Source organism: Paroedura picta, chromosome 5, assembly GCF_049243985.1.
Source record: "Paroedura picta isolate Pp20150507F chromosome 5, Ppicta_v3.0, whole genome shotgun sequence".
Classification (NCBI taxonomy): domain Eukaryota; kingdom Metazoa; phylum Chordata; class Lepidosauria; order Squamata; family Gekkonidae; genus Paroedura; species Paroedura picta.
In genome coordinates this window covers 15,862,398-15,878,723 of record NC_135373.1, presented here as the reverse complement: position 1 = coordinate 15,878,723, position 16,326 = coordinate 15,862,398, and the positions used below count along the sequence as shown (strand labels likewise).

At 51.8% G+C, this 16,326-nt stretch overlaps 1 protein-coding gene across 1 annotated transcript in view; it reads left to right on the top strand.

The window, feature by feature from the left end:
* The window catches only part of NECTIN2 (nectin cell adhesion molecule 2), a 90,650-nt gene extending 74,753 nt beyond the window's left edge, over window positions 1–15,897 (top strand). Inside the window, exons 6-9 of the mRNA XM_077336650.1 lie at window positions 7,671–7,815; window positions 9,904–9,967; window positions 12,104–12,211; window positions 14,001–15,897. Coding sequence (XP_077192765.1) covers window positions 7,671–7,815; window positions 9,904–9,967; window positions 12,104–12,211; window positions 14,001–14,204 — 521 coding nt within the window. The 3' untranslated portion in view covers window positions 14,205–15,897. The remainder of the gene's footprint in view (window positions 1–7,670; window positions 7,816–9,903; window positions 9,968–12,103; window positions 12,212–14,000) is intronic.
* Window positions 15,898–16,326: the final 429 nt, after the last annotated feature.

Below are 16,326 nucleotides of genomic sequence, written 5' to 3'. Positions count from 1 at the left end.
ACCCACAGGCTTTCTGGGCGTGTGAGGAAAATGCCTTCTGGCTTAGACCAGCTCAGTGTGGCCAATAACAGTGCACTGGATTTGAATGCCTGCTCATCCATACTGGAGCTCCCCATTCCTCAACCTTGGTTCACTCCCAGTTTGCAAACATCTTTCAAATCTGAGCAAACTGGAGTCAGGATGGTGCAGCAAGAAAATTTGCTTTAGTGGCTGCAGCTTTTCCTCTTCTAAAGCTCTCTGGAATGGCAAGCTTCTATATGCAGCTATGAGGCCCCCCAAATGGGGCCCAGGTGGTAGTCCCAGACATTTTGTGGTTCGGGAATCCATTTTGTTGTGCCCACAACCTAGGGCCAGGATTTCAGGGTACCTGCAGGTTAGAAAAGGTTGGTGACCCTTTCTCTACCCAAGTTCATGCCAGCTTGTAGGGGTAGGGTTATTTGGGATTGCCCAGCTATATCAGGTGTCCACAACCTGTCTGAACCTGCGGCAACCTTTGGAATTTTGACAGGAGGCAGCGAGCATAATCATAAAATGGCCACCTCAGGAGGTGGAGCTAGTCACAATTAGGAGGTGGAGCTGACCACAAAATCTTAGGGAACAAGGGTATATGTTAACTTTTCAGCATTCCTGTGAGAAGCTCTGTGTGATTAATTAATTTCTATTTATTTCTTATATTTGTATACTACCCTCTCCTTGAGGCTCAGGGTGGTTTAAAGAGAACATGGAAGTTGTAAGACAGGTACAATATGGTTCAACTAGCATCAAAGCCCACTGTAGACAAAGTACAGCGTGGAGAGCCCAAGGGGGAACGGAAGCTTCCCCTCCCCCTCCCCCGGGGTCCCTGTGCGGCCAGGAAGCCCACTGGCCATCTCTGCAAGGCAGCTGGAGGGCTGCAAAAACCCCACCTGGCTCCACCCACACTCTTAAGAATGCCTGAAGCTGGTAAAGTGCAAGGATTCCTCCAGGGGGCTTTTGTGTTTGCTTGGGGCCTCATTGAAACGGGCCAGTGTCTCATGCAGAGCAGCCGCGTGAGATCCTAACCGGCAGTGAGAATCTACAATCGGTACCCATCCCCACCTCCCACTGCCAATCACCTTCGGTCAAGCTGTGAAGGGCACCCCCAAATCACCTGACACCCTTTGGGGCCCTGCATGGCGCTGGAAGATAAGCTGGCCTTGACTGGCAACCGAAGAAGGGAAAGGGATGCAAGTGGAGGCTGGGGTTTCTGCCAATGCGGTGTAGCATTGCCCCAAGTTCTCTCCTGTACCCGCAGCTGCCCTCCCTCCGTCACGGGCCCCAGTGGATTATTCCACAAGGAAGTAAGTGACCCGGACTTTGTCCTCTGAGTTCTCTGCTGCTCAGTCACCAGCTGTCCTCCCTGCTGACTCAGCCGAGACTCTGAGTCACTGGGGACGGTGCCTGCGCTCCCCCGAAACGCATCACACAGAGGAATGTTGGGCTGGGTCGGTCGCCTTTCGCACTAACTGCATCGGGGCTGGGGGGGGGGGGAGAGCACCTCGGTTCTAGGAAATGGAGATGAGAGGGCTGCCCCTTGAAGATCCCCCATTGCCATCCAGCTCTGCCTGTTTTTCAAAGCGGGGCCCCTTCCAGTGGGGGCTCCCAGAACTAGCAGCCAGCCACAACTTTCCTCAGGTGGAACACTGTTTCCGCTTGCGGAAGTGGGCGGGGATTTCCACCAGATTCCCCCCTCTCACCGCAGACCCCTATTTTGCTTTTTATGGTATTCCAAAGGGTCAGTTGACCCCCAGGAACGACATTGGGGGGGGAGGGGGAGGTCTCGGTGGGTTGCAATAGAAGTGGGAGATTCCCATCCCAAGAACTCAGAGGATGGTTGGGCATACGCTGCTGCCTGTTGAGAGGTGGGGTGTGGTCTTTTGAGCGGTCAAGGGGTGACGCCAAAGCCCTGCAAGAGGACATCCCAAATGCCTGTCCCTTGACTCCGACTTGCATGTCAGGCCGTAAGACCAGGTAGAAGGCAGATCTCCCAGGTGGGGTTACCATATCAAGGTTGGGAAACTCCTGGAGAATTGGGGGTGGAGCCTAGGGAGGACAGGGGCCTCAGTGGGGTACAGGAACACCCAGTCTGCCCTCCAAAGCATTCGTTTTCTAAAGGGGAACTGGTCTCCAGAGCCCAGAGACGAGGATCCCAGGTCCCGCCCAGAGGCTGACATCCCTACCATATAGGAACTGGTCAGACCGGACATAGCAGTTATTTGCTTATGCTTTGTCATTTTTCGGATCTACCAAAAGCGGCCTAATAAACCCTCCTTTTCTTGCCTGGTCTGGAGCTGCGAGAGGTCAGGGAGAGGCCGCCACAGCCTAAGTCTTCCCAGGGTGTTCCCCTCAAAGTATCCTGCATGAAGACCCAAAGAAGAGCCCATCCAGTCCAGCCTCCCATCCCACATGGGGCTAGCCAGTTCCCATGGAGGGCCAGCCATAGGGCAGGAAGACCAAGGCCTTCATAAGAAGAGTTGTGCTGGATCAGACCAGCAGTCCATCCAGTCCAGTATCCTGCCTCACACAGTGGCCAGTCAATTCCTCTGGAGCAGGGGTAGTCAAACTGCGGCCCTCCAGATGTCCATGGACTACAATTCCCAGGAGCCCCCTGCCAGCATTCGCTGGCAGGGGCTCCTGGGAATTGTAGTCCATGGACATCTGGAGGGCCACAGTTTGACTACCCCTGCTCTGGAGGGCCGACAACAGGGCAACGAGGCTGAGGCCATCTCCTTATGTGGGCTCCTGGCTCTGGGGTTCAGAATACTAGTGCCTCTCCTCATCCACCTTGCCTAGTAGCCATTGGTAGACTTATCGCCCATGAATCTCTCAAAACCACCCTGTATTTCTGTGGCCATTGTGACATCCTCTGCCAGCAATTCACATCCTGTGTAAATCGCTCTCTGTGCTTTGGAGCTCCGGGACATGCTTTGAGGAATCTGGCTAAGGGGCCGAGCTCACACCTTGTGAGCAGAAGGGCCCAGGTTTAGTTCTGGGCATCTACAAGAAAAGGGATCTTCAGCAACAGGCCCATTGTTTCTTCCTAACCCATAGGGTTACCAAGCTCCAGGGAAAAGCTAGAGATTTTCTAGCATTACAAGCTGACCTCCAGGTGACAGAGATTGATTCACGTGGAGAAAATGGCCACTTTGGAAGGTGGAATCTCCGGTCTTGCACCCCATTAAAGCCCCTCCTCTCTCTAAGCCCCGCCTTCTTTAAGCTGCACTTCCAAATCTCTCGGGATTTTCCAACCCAGAGCTGGCAACCTTAAAAGTTAGAGCCTTTAGCTCCGAGCCCTGGATTCTCTTGCGGATTCCGCACTGAAAATTAGATTTGTGTTTATGTGTATATAGAGAGGTAGGATTGTACCTGAAGAAGAAATTGGGGTATTTTCTTTCGTTTAAAACCTTCCTGCGCCTCCTCCCCATCCGAACAGGGTCACATGTCTGTGATGTAGAACTTCAGACGCCCCCGCCCTCCATGTGTGTCATTCCCCCCCCCCCCCCAGTTATCTGCATTTCTAAGCTGGGAAATCTAATCCTTTAAATCCCCCTAGCAGGATAAAAAGACAAGAAAAAAGAAACCTCTCTTTCTGTATCTTCCCACTGTTTTTCCTCTTCCTCGCCTTCCTCTTCCCCTCTCCCCCACCCCATGTTCTTCCCTCCCTGCAGAAGACACAGTGGCACAAGCCAGACGGTGCATTCTTGCTTTCAGAGTGTGTGTGTGTGCGTGTGTGTCCTTGCCGAGGTCAGCGGGGCGTCCTTTCTCCCGCTGGACTTGGTATTCCTTTGCTTTCTTGGCAGGAGACCTGGCCTCGGAAGGATTCCTTTTGGAATTCTTCTCTGCGACCCCCCCAAATAATCATCTGGAGCGGTGGCGAGCGGCAGCTTGTGCCACGATTCGCCTATGCATAATGTATGGGGCTGTGTGTGTAATTATGGGTTATCCCAGGAGAACTGGGGAAGGGGGGGCATCAGTTGACGGATGAACACACCAAGCTGGCAGCAAAAAGATGGAACGGTGGCACCTCTTCTTCACCTCTCAAGCTCTAGAAGGACAGCTCTACTCAGTTGTCGAGACTTGGGCATCCCAACGAGAAGCGGCAACGACAAAGAGTGTGCGTTGCCAACTATTCCTACCAGCGCTTCTGACATCAGGCTCTTGCGCTTCTGACATCAGGTTCGCCAGTCAGTGCTGGTGCAGATTTCTGTCTCGGTGAAATGAGGCTGATCCCAGTGGGCTCTGCAGGTCAACAGAGCCCAGCTGGATTTGCTTTTCTGACCCGCAGGCAATTTGTACTCCATGGCAGAGCCTCTGCTTGGCGGGCAGAAGGTCCCCGGTTCAATCCCCGGCATCTCCAGTTAAAAGGACCAGGCAGGAGGGGATGAGACCCTGGAGACCGGCTGCCAGTCCAAGTAAGCAGTACTGACCCCGATGGACTGATGGTCAGATTCAGCAGGAGGCAGCTTCATCAATCCAGCCAGTACGTTGCAGAGGATGTGGATTATAATTACGCAATAGCAGAGGATGGATTGTCTGTGTTAGGTTAATCTATGAATTGCAATGGGATTATAACAAGTTACAATCATAAATTTATAAAATTATAACTGTGCAAGCAGTTACTAGTAAGGATTAAACCAGGACAGGGTCCCTCAGGAATTCTGACATTGGGCGATGGATTCCACCACAAAATGGCTGCTGCAGGAGGTGGAGCCAGCTACAAAATGGCTGCTGCAGTTACTTTCAGTCACACAGTGAAGATCCTTAATGCAGGAACTCCAGAAACAAAATGTTTAAACATCTGTGCAGTCAATCAGTAGCCAATCAGATGCCTTGCTGGTCCAAAGCCCACCCACTTAGTGCAGGGGGGAAACACTTGACAGGTGCCTGAGTGCCCATGGGCGCCACGTTGGGGACCCCTGAACTAGTAGGTCTCCTTCACATCCGAAGAGTTGGAATCTGGGGATCCCTTGGGCCTCACTCCAATGTGTTCCACCCGCTATGCCTGGCATACTTCAAAGCTCTTGAGGAAGGATGAAAGGCACAAATACGCTCTCAGAGCCACCCCCGGTCCCTGCTGAAAAATTGAAATTCAGGGCCAAGGATAGACGTGCGTGGCAACCTGTATAAATTATGTATGCCGAGCTCATTTGCTTATGGATTTCTGTATTTTGTATAATTTATTCTTTTCTTGATAATCCCGTTGAAGAGAGAAGATCTGGGGGTAGGAGTGGGGGTGGGGATCACAACGGTGATGCTTAGCTGTCTCGGTCCCTGTCAGGTGTGTGCCCATGAAGCTTAAGAGCTAGAAACCTGATTTGAAATGAAACCTAAGAAATAAAAGTGGACACTTGGGACGTGAAATTCGGTGCCAGCCTCGGGGGGGGGGGGGGGGAATGTCAAAGGCCTGTTTACTCCTCCCCTGATCACTATGATTCTTGAACTTTAGTGACTAGGGAGTCTGGGAATTGTGAAACCAGACTGGGGTTGCCAAGGGCTAGGGTTGGCCACTTTGGCCACCAAAGTGGCCATTCCAGCCCGAAGCAGCCAGCGCTGCAGAACTGACTGCTTGGGGCTGCAACAGCCACTTGGGCAGCCAAAACACCCAACCCACAACCTTTGAAGGCTGGGATCTTTGGTATTCAACCCCATTAATGTCCCTAACCCTACCCCAACCCTGCCCTCCTCAGCCCCCCCCCCCCCCGCAAAAGAAATCTCTAGGTATTTCCCAACCTGGAGCTGGCAACTCCATCCCGCACCTTTCACATCATTAAGAGCCAACGTGGTGCAGCTGCTGAAGTGTTGAACCTGGAACTGGGAAATCCAGTCTCTGATCCCCAGGCCAGTTACCCTCTCTCAGCCTTGCCTACCTTGCAGGGTTGTGAGGAAGATAAAACGGAGGGGAGAATAAGGATGGAAGAAGAAGAGTTGGTTTTTATACCTTGCTTTTCTCTATCAGAAGAAATCTCAAAAGCGGCTTCCAGTCACCTTCCCTTCCTTTCCCCACAATAGACACCCAGGGAGGTCAGTGAGGCTGAGAGAGTTGACAGAACTGCATGGTGAGCAGCTGTAACGGGACTGTGACTAGCCCAAGGTCACCCAGCTGGCTGCATGTGGAGGAGTGGGGAATCGATCCCAGCTGGCCCAATTAGAAGCTGCCACTCTCAACCACTACACCATGCTGCCTTGGGGCTCCACCTGGGGGAAAGCCGGATATAAATAAGCTAAGTAAAAAGATGAATATTCTTCCCAGAATTTGGGAGTATCCAGAGGATGCCAGCCCTAGAGCAGGGGTAGTCAAACTGTGGCCCTCCAGATGTCCATGGACTACAATTCCCATGAGCCCCCTGCCAGCATTCGCTGGCAGGGGGCTCCTGGGAATTGTAGTCCATGGACATCTGGAGGGCCGCAGTTTGACTACCCCTGCCCTAGAGGGTGTGTCTGTATCTTGGGGGGGGGTTACTCTTTGTTCTATTCTACTCATATACAATTCTATCCACCAACATTTTCTGAAGGGGGGAAAACCTGGGTGGGAGAGAACAAATGGGGCTGTCAGAGGTTTGCCTTCCATTTCTGGGACGTACGGTATTAGGTCAGCCATGCACATGCAGTGCCACCCCCAAATAGCGACTGGGAATCTGAACTGTAGATTCACATAGCAGTATTGAAGCGCCATCTCCTGGCAGAAGGCGGACCAAAGGGAAAACAACCAACTTGGCATGGAGAAGAGGGGCTTCATCCACCCCCACCCTCGATCCTGCGCTGGTTTCAACTCATGGCGCTTTCAATTGGGGACATTTCTGCCAACGGAACTCCCCCTAGCGTGGGGGGGGGGGATTGAGATGGGTAGCTGGCTTAGTCTGTCTGCAGCAGGAGAAAAGAGCCAGAGTCCAGGAGCACCTGAAAGACAGGTAATGGGAGGAGGTTCCGGGAATCACCGCTCACTTCTTCAGATAGAGCTAGATCCTGAAGAAGTGAGCAGTGAATTTGGAAAGCTCCTTCTCTGCCACACACTTTGTTAGTCTTTAAGGTGCTCCTGGACTCTGGCTCTTTCCTCCTGCATTGGGGAGGATTATGGAACGGGGGTTCTTAACATCTGTGTCATGTTCAATGCAAGCTGCAGAATTCTGCTCTTCAGTTTGTGGAATCCAGATTACCCAGGTGTGCTGAGTTAAACTGTGCAATATGTTTCTTGCTCGTCCAGTACTTGAGCCCATGCCAAGGGCTAAGAGACTGGCAGGAACCTCCAGCAGCTAATTCATACGCTGCTGGTTGCCCAAGGCTGTCTCTGAAAAGATATTTCATGCTGCTGCACTCACTCACCTCTTTTGATTCTCATCTGGAGACCTGGGTTTGATTCCCCACTCCTCCTCCATGCAGCCAGCTGGATGACCTTGAGTCTCAGAGCTCTCTCAGTCTCACCTACTTCACAGGGTGTCTGTTGTGGGGAGAGGAAGGGATTGTCAGCCGCTTTGTGACACATTCACTGGCATGGGAATTGTAGTCCATGAACATCTGGAGGACCACAAGTTGACTGCCCCTGATCTAGTCCAACCCCTTGCAGAATGCAGGAAATTCAAAACTACCTTCCCGCCACAGTGACCCCAATCCCATGTCCTGTGCATAACCCACTTTCCCCCTCCCACTTTGCCCAGAAAAGCCCAACATGGAAGGAGCAGGCACCACGGGGGGCATCATCGGAGGGCTCATTGCAGCGATCGTGGCCTTGGCGGTGGTGGCCACAGGCATCCTGATCTGCCGGCAGCAGCAGAGGAACCGGATGGAGCGCGAAGAGGATGAGTAAGTGGCGTCACGGCTCAGGCAAGGCAGTTAGGGGGCGGGCAGGCAGGCAGGCAGGCAGGGGGTCGGTTCCCCTAATGTCCAGGTAGCGCCTGGAGATCTTCCCACTGTTACAGTGGGTGTCCAGACGACTCAGATCAGTCCTGCTGGAGAAAATTACGCAGGAAGCAAGTTGTCAGTGGTTGCGACTGGCAAATGAGCGGAGAAACGGACAGGCCGGCTATGAAGACGTTTGAAGAAGAAACGTCTTCAATTCTGCTTAATACAGAATGCCAAAAGGTGGACCGGACATGTTTTCACAGCTTCCCTCACTGGCTGTATTGAATAATGATGAAATGGACATGTAGCCTCAATGGGGGCTTGCCAAGCATCTCGCAACAGTGTATCTTCAGTCACAAAATTAGTTGCAGAAAATTTCGAGCATTTCAGTATTACTCAATAAAGCCACGGAGGAGAGCTATGAAAACTTGTCTTTTAACCAGTCTATGTTTTGGTATTATGCAGTAACCAGAATTAAAGATGTTTCTTCTTCAAACCTCTGTAAGTTTCTCTGCTCATCTCCCTGGAGAAAATGGCTCCTTTTGAGGGCCAAAGCCCCGCCCTCCCCAGGCTCCGCCTCCAAATCCCCAGGGATTGCCTAACCCAGAGGGGACGACTCTAGCCAGCAGGAATTCACTTTCTAAACGGAACCAGAGCTTAGTCCCCAGATAAATCACACTTCCAGCTGGGTGCAGGACCCTGGGGATTCCCAGGAATTACAGCTCCTTCCCAAACTACAGGGATCAGGTCCCTGGGAGAAAGTGGCTGCTTACAAGGTGGATTGGATGGCGTTATGCCCCATTGAGCTCCCGTCCCCCCACAAAATAAACCCTGCTCTCTGCAGGCTTCACTCCAGGTTTTTCCCAACCCCAAGCTGGCCACCTAAGCTGCACATGCATTGAATGTGAGCTTGAATGCCCCCCTCTAAGTGATATCACAGGACTACGACAGACCTCCGAACCGCAGAGGTCAGTTCCACTGGAGAAAAATGGCCACTTTGGAGGGCGGATCCGGTGGCATTATGGTCCACTGAGGTGAGAGATCTCCCGGAGTCACAGCCAGTCTCTGGCTTACAGGGACCGCTTGCTCTGGAGACCCCGGCCCAGATAGCCCAGGCAAGCATGATCCCGCCGGACCCCAGGAGCTGAGGAGGGTTGGCCCTGACTAGCTCTGGGGTGGGCAGCCTCCAAGGAATGCCAGGGTGGTGGAGCGGGGGCAGGCAAGGCCAAACCACATCCAAACGCCACTTGCACAGCAGCCAGTCCGCCTTAGGATCTCCTGGCTACTTACACACGTCTTAGGATAGATAAATAAATAAATCTCCTGGAGAAACTGGCTGCCCTAGAGCAGGAGTAGTCAACCTGTGGTCCTCCAGATGTCCATGGACTACAATTCCCGTGAGCCCCTGCCAGCATACGCTGGCAGGGGCTCATGGGAATTGTAGTCCATGGACATCTGGAGGACCACGTGTTGACTACCCGTGCCCTAGAGGGTCGACTCTGGGCCACTAGATCCCAGTGAGGTCCCGGGAGCCAGCTTCATGTAGTGGTTAAGGGGTGGTTAAGAGCGGCAGCCTCTAATCTGAAGAGCCGGGTTTGATTACTCACTCCTCCACATGCAGCAAGTTGAGTGACCTTGGGCCTGTCCTACTTAGGGATGTGCACTTTGGCCTGAGGCCAGCGCCATGCCCCCCTCTCCACGCCATGGGGCTGGCCTCCTACATGCTGCCTCGGGCTTCGGTGATCAGGCAAAGTGCACAACCCTAGTCTCCGTTCTCTCCCCCCCCACCTCCCTCACTGGGCGTCTGTTGTGGGGAAAACAGGAAAGGACATTGTAAGCTGCTCTGAGACTCGTTTGGGTGGTAAACAGTGGGGGCACAAAAGAACAGCTCTTCTTCCCCACTCCCAAAAATCTACAAGAGTTTTCCAAGCTGAGCCAGCCACTCTGATCTACTGTTCCAGCAAATGTCTTGTCTTATGTCCGGGGGGGGGGGGGTCTTTGAGGGTCCCGGCTTTCCTTCTCCATTCATCTTTGCTCTTTTCCCTGCAGTCTGGAAGGGCCTCCTGCCTACAAACCGCCTCCGCCTGGCCTGATGGCTGAGGAAAGGGAACAGGTAAGGACCCCTCCCTCTCTACTCATACGTAGCCCAGAAAGGGCAGGGAGAGTTTCCCATCCACTGAACAAATGCAGGAGGAGGAGGAGGAGGAGGAGGAGCGGCAGAGACCCAAGATGGCCCCTGCCAGGTGGAATGGGTTTCAGCCGTTGCATCGAAATCTCCTCACATGTAGAAAGCTAGGCCCATTCCGGACCAGGATCAAAGTGGCAAATTGATTACGGAAAGAAAAAACGCAATTTAAAATAGTGGAATTCGGCGTAAAGCATACCTGCCTTTGTAGTGGAATCCAGTTGCGTTTCAATCGTTCCCCACAGGTTTCCGGTCTCAGCAAAAATTGCTAGAAAGGAAGCGATATTTGCTGTGCTTTGTCCCGCCCCTGGCCGTCAATCAAACGAGCAGCCAATGGGCGGTTGTTACCATCCTCCGGAAAAGCCCCTTTGCCTTTAAGAACATGTTTTTTAAAAGAAGAAAAACGAATATGCCTTGATTCCTTGCTTCCTCCTAACGTAGAGACCCATCTAGCTGGCAGCTGGACTGTGAGCTGCTGATTCATCGTTGCCACGCTCCCCTGAGTGGAAAAAAAATCCCCCCCCCCCCCCGTGCACGGGATTTATAACAGAGGGGAGCCATTCCGAAATGAGACCTCACCGTACAGAGCAATGTTAGAACTCAACTTATTTTAATTGCAATTAGATTTGTTGTTGTTGTTGTTATTGGATTTACAGCCCATTTTCCTCCTGGGACTCTGCGTGTTACAGAAAATGAAAAATCGCCATAAAACCCCACCCTAAAACCACATTATTCCCACAAAACTAGGACAGCAAGAACCCCCAATTCCCGCAGTCATCTAACGAGGTGGGGGTGGCTAGGGATCATAATGAAGCCTGAGGGGGGCCCATTGATCTTATTAACCCAGCCTCAACCATAGACCCGTTGGAAGAGCTGCATTTTACAGGCCCTGCAGAACTTTGCCAGCTCCATCAGGGCCCTCAGTTCTTTCGGGAGCTCATTCCACCAAAAAGGCCTAGGTCAAGGCCAGGCATATCTCTCTGGGGCCAGGGACCACCAAACGATTAGTACCTGCAAAGGGCCCAGTGGGGGTGGGGCATAAGCAGATGGACCCAAACCTTAAAGTTCAAAACCAAAACCTTGAACCTGATCCGGGCCAGGAGTTCTGGTCACCAGTGCAGCTGCCTCAGCACAGGCTAGAATATACCACAGGCTGGATATGGGCCCTCCAAGATGAACCAGTGAGGAGGACCCTGGCAGCTGCATTCTGCACCAGTTGTAGTTTCCGGGTCAAGGACAAGGACAGGCCAGCTTAGAGTGACTCCCTCACTGTTTTCCTTGCCCCTCCCCATTGCCCTGTCCTCGGGGGCCAGTCTCCATTCCCTCCCCCCCATTTCTTGGGGATGTGCATGGAGGGGTCAAGCAGCAGACGGTGACGAGCCAAAGGCCTTTGTGATGGCCCCATAAAGCCAACCCCGTGCTGTTCTGGACCCAGTTGGGTGGGGACACCTTTTGGGCTGGATTCTGAGTAGGGATGCCTTCAGCTGGGCCCTGGGGGTGCTCTGGAATTACAGCTCATCTCCAGACTGCAGTGATCAGTTCCTTTGGAGAAAATGGGTCTTTTGGAGGGTGAACTCTAGGGCATCCTACCCCACTGAGCACCCTGCCCTCCCTGGGCCCCACCCCCAAATCTCTAACAGCTTCCTAACCTGAACCTGGTAGCCCCACCCACTGTTGGGGGCTGGGGGCTGGGTGAGGAATCGGGTAAACTTACCCACTTATAGCCAGTGAAGAATAAAACCCTCAGTCCATGCCTGTTCAGGACGTGGCCGACACCGCAGAGTCTGCAGAGACAGCCTATACATGTCCCTGTCAAGCAGCCTCTTCTCCTCCCTGCGGGCCACAATGAGGTATTCGCCCCTATTTCAAAGGCTACTTAGAAAGGCCAGGAAGGAGGGTGATTTGCAACCCACATCCCGACTCTTGCGACCCAGCCTATCGAGTTCTGTTCCTGCTGAAGGAGGAGTGGAAGGGTCCCCGTCCTGCTTTTGCCCAGCTCAGGTTATCCCCCTCCTCTTTATCTTCCCCCCACCCTGTCCTCACCACCTCTCTGGTTTATTCCAGGTGCCCACCCCCGCTGAGGCTGACAGTATCCCGCTCAAAACTCCGTACTTTGAGCCCAGCGCCACAGACGACTTCTTTGGAGGGGTTATCCCCCCCAGCAGAAGGGAGGTGAGGGGAAGAGGCCGATGGCGACATGGAGCACTTGGGAGGGGGCGGGCAGCAGAGAAGCAGCCGACAGGTCTTGAACGGGACCGAGGGTCAGGGAAGCAGCTTTGGGATTGCTTGGATTGACCCCATCAAAAAGGCAGGTCTTTTTTGAAAGACACAGACAGGATGCCCAGCGATCTGCTGGCCTGCATGCTGTGGTCACGGGAATACAAATAATTCAATAATTGTACATTTAAAAATTCCAAGTTTGGGCTTTCCAGACAGTGCAGTGTAATGGTTAAGAATGGTAGCCTCTACTCTGGAGAACCAGGTTTGATTTTCCACTCCTCCACATGCAGCCGGGTGACCTTCGACCAATCACAGTTCTCTCAGAGCTCTCTCAGCCTCAGAGGGTGACTGTTCAGTAGGAAGACTGCAGATTCTGGTCTCCATCCCTTGCTTGGGACCATGTCAGCCTTCCGCCTCTGGCTTTGGGACCTCCTGCTGCTGACCTTAAGAAGTAAACCCCCCAAGGGAGGGGGGGCTGCCAAAATCTCGCTTCTGACCCAGATCCAGGAATGGCTCCATACCAGGGCTGCCGGTCTCCAAGTGTGCCTCCAGAATAGAAGCACACAGTGAAGAGGCTCATAAAAGAAGCAACGCAGTCCTTACTTACTGAATTTATAGAATACACTAGAAGAGGGGTGGCCGGCTCTTCTGATGTCCCAGGACTATAATTCCCATAAGCCCCTGCCAGCATGCAGCGGATGCTGGCAGGGGCTTATGGGAATTGTAGTCCAGGGATATCTGGAGAGCCACAGTTTGGCTATCCCTGCACTATTTTACACTACTGCACATGAGTATTGTTGAGCTGCTAGACCTACAAAGACATGTTTCCATATATCGTCCATCACTTTGACACTGGATTCAGCCCTAAGTCTTCATCTCTGCTTTTATGCCTTGGGATGTACAATCTTCTGTTGTAAGCAGTTAATGTTAGAGAGCTGTTAAGCATCAGAAAGCTTGAGAAATACGAGTGCCCGCATTTAAAATACTTGTTTTGTCCTCTTGGGACTTCTTCGGCAACGTTTCTCCCAGGTTTTCGTTCATGTTTCTGAAATTTCAATTGGAGCAGCTCCCTTTTTGCCTGGCTTGTTAAAGTACGCCCAAGACCACATGTAGACTTCAATCTTTCAGGGCAAAATTTGCTCTCCAAGACCCAGAAATCCTAGAATTACACCTAATCTCTAGATTTCAAGAGAGCCCCTTCTTGAGAAAATAGCAGCTTTGGAGGGGTACTCACCATGGCGGGTGTCCCCAAATTTATTTTTTTGACCTGTGGGCACCTTTGGAATTCTGATATAAAATAGCAGGCACAACTACAAAATTTCTGCCACGGGAAACAGTGCCAACATTGGGTTGTCAGGGAATGAGGTCTTGCATTCTCATGATTTGGGGAGGGCTGCTGCTGAAACAGCTTTTGTATTAAAAAAAAAAAACTTCCACAGCCAATGCAATCGAACAAAGACTTGGCGGATGCCAGGAGATTCCTGATGGACACTGCATTGGGGACCCCTGCTCATCACATCCCTGCTGAGCTCCTCCCCAAACTCTGCCCTCTCAAAAACCCCCCTCCAAAAAAAAATCTCCAGGGATTTCCTAACCTTGAATGGGCCACCCTTCTCCACCCAAGTGCCAAGCTTGGCAAAGCCAACAGTTGGTCATATGTGAAGAGCAAGGAGAAACAGGGATGCCGATGAGTGTGCCACTAGATGAAACAGAAATCAATGTCTTTTCTGTCTCCTTGCAGGATGCCCCCCAATACCACGAGCTGCCGACCATGGAGGAGCGAGAGCCTGTCAGCCACACTGGCCAAAGCCTGGAGGATAGCTACCTAGACCAGGTCAACCCAATCTACGATGCTCTGTCCTTCGCCGCCACCGAAGAAGAGGCCGCCGTGGCAGCCTTGGCCACCGACAAGGCCTTCATTATGTCCAGAGCCATGTACGTCTGAGTGCAGATTCTGCGCTTTCTGTTTCCACGCCAGAGGGACACATGCCACTGGCAGACACTCCTGAGATGCTGCTGCTGTTTGAACACTACACACCCCGGTGAGGTGTCTCACCTGCTCCCCTCGCTTCATGCGTGCCTTAGAAGGACCTGAACTGACCTTGCTCCCTTAATTCTGTCTGTCTCTTAAGTCGGCCCGGTCAGAACAGGGGACCCCCTTCCCCTCTCTCCTGATGTGTGCCAACGATCTCCATGGCCACTTTTGTGCCAAAGCTTGGATTCCGGATCTTTTGGAACTGACACAACCGCCATGACAACTTCCATCTCCTGTCTTACCCCAGGTCCTGAACATTGTCCTTTCCACCAATCTCTTAGACCAGTGGCCACTTCAGTCCATTGGCAAAGAGACCGGGGTCCTCCAAACTTGTTCCCCATATATGGGGGCCATCGTGCTAGGTACGAGAATCTCTGGCCACTGGAATCTCCCTGAGGATCCAATCCATGACCCTCTCCAAAGCCAGCCAGGCTCCTGGGAGAAGAGGCCTCAATTGGGCAGAGGTGCCTATCTATGCAAATCTGACCTGTCCTGCTTGAAGATTGTCAGGTTGTCTGGGGGAAAAAGGATCTGTTTCCAGCCTGTGCTACCTCCACCTGCAGGCATGGGGGACCACTAAGCTGGTACTGAGTGCTAGCAAAGTTTGAGCTCCTCTGAAAGAGACAGTGCCAGGAAGGGAGGGAAGGAGATTGTGGGCTGCCTTGAGACTCTTTAGGGTAGAGGAAAGTGTAGTACAAAAACCATTTATTCTCCTCCTCCATCCTTGAAGAAAAGGATTCCAGCCTAGCTTTTCCCCTGACAGCCAGTGTAACTTGGTGCAGAGAATGTTTTCATGTGGACAGAGTTGGGTCTCACACCCTGTACTCACTGGTTAACACACTAAGTGTTTCTCTTAGCAGGCACTGGGAATGATAGCACAGTATTATTTGCCCCTGAATATTGCTTGAAACTGAGTCCTGTGTTTCAGATGGGGGGGGGGAGGGTCACTGGGGGTTAGGCTGCCAAAACAGCCCCTCCTGTTTCTTTGTAATTCTGGCTACCATTGCAAACTCCAGCTTGGAGTCATAGCTGAGGAAAGGAGAGGAAACTCAACAGGAATGTGACGTCACTCTAGGACTTCTGTTTCTGCGGGGCTTTGTGATATGCTGTAGAGTGCCATTTTCTCTAGGGGAAATTGATCTCTGTAGTCTAGAGTTCAGTTGTATTTCTGGGTGAAATCCAGCCAGGCTCCGGTCACAACTTGAATTTTTAATCAGTACCCCAGATCTTTGCCTCAGGCTTGTTGTTGTCTGGCTCTCTGGGCTTCTGATCTGAAAATGTGAATTTTTTTAAAAAAATACTTTGTTATTAAGTGACTTACTCTAAAGCAAATCAGTGATGGGTTGTGGGGGGGGAGCATTCCCCCTACATTTTTATGATTAACTAGCTGCTCTCAATTTTCAGCCAATCCTACTAACTCCCTGAATTACAGGGTCTGGGGAAGGGATTGATTGACATACTCACAAGCACAAGGTGCCTTGGCGTCACTGCCCATGCACATCTTCGACACTGCTACGTGGATGAGTTTCATTGGGGGCACAGTGGGTGATTTTAAAAGCCTTTTTATTGATGTTGTTTCTTTAAAATAAATGCTTTAAAGCCACACAGTGGTCATCTTGCTTGGTGGGTGAGGTTGGCTGTACAGTTTATTGTTCTGCATTTGAGAAGATGCTTCAGAAACACAGGAGATGGCACCATCCCGCCAAGGGTTGAGGGAGGGAAATTTTTGGCTGCTTATTCTGACAGTGCAGTAGAGAGCACCATTAAAAAAAAAAGAAAAACCCATCTAGGGATCATCGATGTACTCTAGCAAGTAAGTCTGTGGCTCTTAACTGGGGGGAAATGCTTGTCTTCTTTATAGCATGTTTGATGATTCAGTCGAATCTGATTCTTGGCAATCCTATTGCTTAGCTGTCGCCACGATTTTCAATCTTGCACAGCTTCTTTTAGTTGTGTAATGCACTGGCCAGTGTCCGTTTTGATTGTATCTAACCACCGTGCTCATTGTCAGCCGGGTTTCCTTTTACCATTG